This window comes from Salmo salar, chromosome ssa14 (assembly GCF_905237065.1).
Source record: "Salmo salar chromosome ssa14, Ssal_v3.1, whole genome shotgun sequence".
NCBI lineage: Eukaryota > Metazoa > Chordata > Actinopteri > Salmoniformes > Salmonidae > Salmo > Salmo salar.
The window spans coordinates 20377616-20383615 of NC_059455.1; the positions used below are offsets into that span (position 1 = coordinate 20377616).

Consider the following 6000-nt stretch of genomic DNA (forward strand, 5'->3'; position numbering starts at 1 on the left):
ATTGACATGTGAAGCAACCCGAGCGAGTAACGTTTCATCGTATGTTGTCTGACCAACATTAAGGATTTAAAAACGTTTACACATCAAAACAGACCGCACCGATGGGTCATCGAGGGCATACGTCTTTCAAATCCCCTGTGTCTCTTTTAGAATGTTGTCTGTCTTATTTCACTGAATTCTGCCTTTTTAAAATGATATAACCATGTTCTTTTTCAGAACTATTGCTAACCCCGGTCGATTGTAGGACAACACAGTATAAACGGCCAACACCCAATGAAAACACTGGCATCCAACCAATCAAGGAGCTCCTGCAGTTCTACCTGGGACTTTGATTGGACAAAGACTCACCTACTGAAGAACACAACATCTTGAACCAACCAACTGCATTCACCTTAGTGTGACTTAGGTCCTCCACACACACACACACAAAATGGACAAACACAAACACACAAAACGGACAAACACACATGTAGCTAGGACGATAAACTGAAATTATCAACACCGACCACTTATCGCAGGCATTTTGCTGATATCGTTCATTACGATAAGTAGCCTATACTAGAGAAATGTGAAGTTTGAAATGAAATACAGTACCAGTTAAAAGTTTGGACACACCTACTCATTCCAGGGTTTTTGTTTATTTTTACTATTTTCTACATTGTAGAATAATAGTGAAGACATCTAAACTATGAAATGACACATATGGAATCATGGAGTAACCAAAAAAGTGTTAAACAAATCAAAATATATTGTATATTCGAGATTCTTCAAAGTATCCACCCTTTGCCTTGATGACAGCTTTGCACACTCTTCGCATTCTCTCAACCAGCTTCACCTGGAATGCTTTTCCAACAGTCTTGAAGGAGTTCCCACATCTGCTGGGCACTTGTTGGCAGCTTTTCCTTCACTCTGTGGTCCAACGCATCCCAAACCATTTCAATTGGGTTGAGGTCGGGTGATTGTGGAGGCCAGGTCATCTGATGCAGCACTCCATAACTCTCCTTCTTGGTCAAATAGCCCTTATACAGCCTGGAGGTGTGTTTGGTCATTGTCTTGTTGAAAAACAAATGATAGTCCCACTTAGCGCAAACCAGATGGGATGGCGTATCGCTGCAAAATGCTGTGGTAGCAATGCTGGTTAAGTGTGCCTTGAATTCTAAATAAATCAGACAGTGTCACCAGCAATACACCACCTCCTCCATGCTTCACGGTGGGAACCACACATGCGGAGATCACCTACTCTGTGTCTCACAAAGACACAGCGGTTGGAACCAAAAATCAAAAATTTGGACTCATCAGACCAAAGGACAGATTTCCACCAGTCTAATGTTCATTGCTCTTGTTTCTTTGCTCAGGCAAGTCTCTTCTTCTTATTGGTGTCCTTTAGTAGTGGTTTCTTTGCAGCAATTCACCCATGAAAGCCTGATTCACACAGTCTCCTCTGAACAGTTGATGTTGAGATGTGTCTGTGACTTGAACTCTGAAGAATTTATGTGGGCTGCAATTTCTGAGGCTGGTAACTCTAATGAAGTTATCCTCTGCAGCAGAGGTCTGGGTCTTCCTTTCCTGTGGCGTTCCTCACGAGAGCCAGTTTCATCATAGCGCTTGATGGTTTTTGCGACTGCATTTGAAGAAACTTTCAAAGTTCTTGAAATGTTCTGTATTGACTGACTTTTGTCTTAAAGTAATGATGGACTGTCATTTCTCTTTGCTTATTTGAGCTGTTCTTGCCATCATATGGACTTGGTTTTTTACCACATAGGGCTATTTTCTGTATACCACCCCTACCTTGTCACAACACAACTGATTGGCTCAAACGCATTAAGAAGAAAATATTTTCCTGTTAATTGAAATGCATTCCAGGTGACTCCCTCATAAAGCTGGTTTAGAGAATGCCAAGAGTGTGCAAAGCTGTCATCAAGGCAAAGGGTGGCTACTTAGAGTCTCAAATAAATAAAATATTTAGATTTGTTTAACAGTTTTTTTTTTGGTTACTACATGATTCCATATGTGTTATTTCATAGTTTTGATGTCTTCACTATTATTCTACAATATAGAAAATAGTCAAAATAAAGAATAACCCTTGAATGAGTAGGTGTGTCCCAACCTTTTGCCTGGTGCTGTAGGTTTGCTAATATGGGTTAATGTCAATGGGACAATTGTAGGCCACAACCATCAAACTGGTAGTAGTAGTTTAAAGGATAATAAATGAACTGTGGTAAACTTATCGTTCTATTTATCATTATCGCATCAAGTCAGGCAATTTGTCGCAATATGGATTTTTGTCCATATCGTCCAGCTCACACTCTGACACACTTGCACACACACACAGAAAATGGATACAGACAAACACACGTATACACACATGCATACAACGGACCCATACTCACAGAATATAGACTCAAAACTGATCCTGTCAGCAGGCATCTGGTCAGATGAATGTATTAATTAAGGGATAGAACCCAGACTATGGCTCCCCTCAGAAAATACACTCTTTACTACTCTCTCTCCGGGTCTTTTTTTTTAATAACAATATTTTCTTTGTGCGTTTGTACTGTATACACATGCACGGGTGTGAGACAAGCGATATATTATAAATGGCTCGAAGAGCATAAACTATACAATTGTGTTTGATTATGAATGGTTATATTGTAAGCCTAACTAAAGTAGTCTCTTGAAAGGTTTATAAAATAAATGTTTTACAGGTATTTATAGTTTTTAAACTTTAGAGACATTATTTGTATGACACTATAAGAGGGAGGAAAGGGTTAAGTGACTAAACAAGTATCCCTTAAAATGTTACCTTATTGTGTCTAATTGAATTACATATTTTAAGTCCTGTAGTTTTAGATGAAATGTTAAAGTGAATCCCCCTGCTGCGATATGTATGAAGGTGAATGTTCATAGGTTGTGTATATATTGCAGTATAAATGAATGAAATAAGATGTCTGTTTTCTCTCCAGCCTGGTGTTACAAAAAAACAACCACTGAAATGTGACTACAGTCATACCGTTTGTGTTGATTAACTCACAAAGGACTGGTTTTTTTTCAGGGTTTCAACTCATTGCGTAAGGATTTTTTCTTGCACTTCACCTCAACCTCACAGTGAAAGGAATGAACAGGCCTGCCAACAGGCATAACTGAATTCTTTAAGGTGGTTTTTGACTGTTGATTGGTGGTAATGTCTATAGATAACCTGGAAGGTACTAAACAAGTTCTGCTTCAGTCATGTGTAAAATGTACAGGCAATATGTATTTTTCACGCCATATTCCTGTACTACTCCAGTTTAGTTTATAGTCTGTAAGCACATAGCAAATATGAGATCTCACAGAACTTATAATTTAGCTTTTTTTATATATATAATTTAGCTTTTTTTAGAAGAATGTGAAAATTCCAAATTGTCTGCAAATGCTGAAATGAAGTTGGCCTCACATAATCAAGTGTTTGTGAAAATGTGTGGCCAGAAAATATCTATTTTGTAGGTTTGCACTGGTTATTATGATATCTCTTTGATGATGCAAAGGATATTTCTTATTTTTGTGATGGCCAATTTCTCCCAATTCATTTAATATTTTCCTAAACAAGGCATTTTTTAAGAGTTGAGCAAATTTTGAAGATTGGGATGCTCTGATGCAAATTAAGTCACAAAAAAAGGAAGACATATTTTTTTTTTTTTGTCATAGAATGGATGTACTGCTCTCGTTGCAAATCCAAAGATTTTATTAAACAACCTTTAAAATAAACGTAAGCCATGAAGTGTTAACACAGTAACAGCCTTTTGTAAGGTATGCATTTTGGCAATCACAATGACAAGTTTTAAGGAAAGAGTGTGCATACGAATATTCAATTCACTCACAAGGTTTGGTTGAATTGAATTACTTTTTTCTTCTCTGATTCTGACTGATCAAAACTTTTTTGAAAAATGTTTCTTAATTTACAGTTTGCTATTTGATCAATTGGTAAATATTACATGCAAGTACCTTAACATGCTAAAGACCTAGCATAATGCCTTAGACCTGTTTTTCTGTGTTGTGTATTACTGTGAAGTTGACAGTTGTATCATATATGTATAGTGAGATGACAATACTGAAGTGTGCATCATCACTCAATGGTCATATCTGAAATGGCACCCTATATAGGATGCCATTTCAGATGCAACCATTGTACTTGTGCTATGGTTAGACTACTACATCCCTGGTTTATTTGGTTGGTTTTCACAGTAGCTTTTTCTCTTTTTTTTCACATTTTATTTGTGATCAGTTGTGGGTTGTATTATTTGTACAGTTGTTTCATATTGACTCTTTTAAGATGAGTATGTAAACAACGAAATGGTAAATCAAAGCAATATTGTAAAACAAGAGTTTTCGTGTAGAAAGCTCGTTGTTACGGTTCAGAAATGTATTTTTGCAGGTGTGATGTTCATATTAAATAGCACTATGCATCGATGTTCATCCACTGTGGGCATTTTATGCAAAATTAATTTACACCTTATGCAAGCTGTTGACTAATATTGCTTTTGCCAATGCTGCTTGCTAATTTATGATTTATGGCATTGTAAATAAATTATTTTTATTATGTTGATTGAAGTGTAATTACTGATTGACTTGGTCTACAATTTTTGTCTCTATCCCATAAGGTTGACAGAATATAATTATTCAGTTTCCAGACTGTAATTATTCTGTAATGTAATCAGTTAGCCACACTGTAGTAACAACTGTTACATGTATTATGACAGGGTATCTGTGTACCTTGACTTTTTCCACATTTTGTTGTTACAGCCTGAACTTAGAATGGATTAAAAATACTGTGTCACAGGCCTACACACAATAATACCCCATAATGTCAAAGTGGAATTATGTTTTTAGACATTTTTACAAAGTAAAAATGAAAAGCTGAAATGTGTCGAGTCTAAGTATTCAACCCCTTTTGTTGTCAAGCCTAAATAAGTTCAGGAGTAAAAATGTGCTTAACAAGTCACAGAAGTTGCATGGACTCACTGTGCCAAAATAGTGTTTAACATGATTTTTGAATGCCTACATCTCTACCCACACATAGTTATCTGTAAGGGCCCTCAGTCGAGCAGTGAATTTCAACCACAAAGACCAGGGATATTTTCTACCTATTGGTAGATTTTAAAAAATTACAACAAAAAAAAGCGGACATTGAATATTCCTTTGAGCATGGTGGAGCAAGTTATTAATTACACTTTGGATGGTGTATCAATACATCCAGTCACTATAAAGATGGAGGCGTCCTTCCTAACTCAGTTGCTGAAGAGGAAGGAAACAGCTCACGAATTTCAAAATGAAGCCAATGGTGACTTTAAAAACAGAATTTAATGGCTGTGATGGGACAAAACTGAGGATGGCTCAACAACATTGTAGTTACTCCACAATACTAACCTAAATGACAGAGTGAAAAGGAAGCCTGTACAGAACAAAACTATTCCAAAACATGCATCCTGTTTGTAATAAGGCCACCAGCAGACTATTAACAGCTGCATGGTCAAACTGCAAAAAATGTGGCAAAGAAATGCACTTGAATGCCTGAATACAACACGTTATGTTTGGGACAAATCCAACAATGTATCACTGAGTATCACTCTTCATATTTTCAAACATGGTGGTAGCTGCATCATGTTAAGGGTATGCTTGTCATTTTACTAGCAAATAGTAAAAATAATGATAAACCCTGGAACGAGTAGGTGTCCAAACTTGACGTACTGTAATTACCAATACATTTGGAAAAAATGTCTAAACATTTTTCACTTTGTCATTATGGGGTACTGTGTGTAGATGGGTGAGAGGAATGAAATCTATTTAATCCATTTTGAATTCAGGCTGTAACAACAGAATGTGGAATAATTCAATGGGTATGTACTGTACGTACATCACCTGGTTGGGCCATCCTGTGTTCTTCCCCTTATCAGCAGAGGGCATAATTGTCCAGCAGATAACATTTTATTTTGCCGAACACACAGAAAATACATACCATCCAAT

At 36.8% G+C, this 6000-nt stretch overlaps 1 protein-coding gene across 8 annotated transcripts in view; it reads left to right on the plus strand.

Annotated features, from left to right (window-relative positions):
* Nucleotides 1-588, plus strand: part of LOC106568819 (nuclear receptor coactivator 2) — a 66368-nt gene extending 65780 nt beyond the window's left edge. For all 8 annotated transcript variants that reach the window (XM_014139504.2, XM_045694074.1, XM_045694071.1 and 5 more), the window contains one exon: nt 217-588. In XM_014139504.2, the coding sequence (XP_013994979.2) occupies nt 217-228 (12 nt within the window). In that variant the 3' untranslated portion in view covers nt 229-588. The remainder of the gene's footprint in view (nt 1-216) is intronic.
* The last annotated feature ends 5412 nt before the right edge of the window (nt 589-6000 follow it).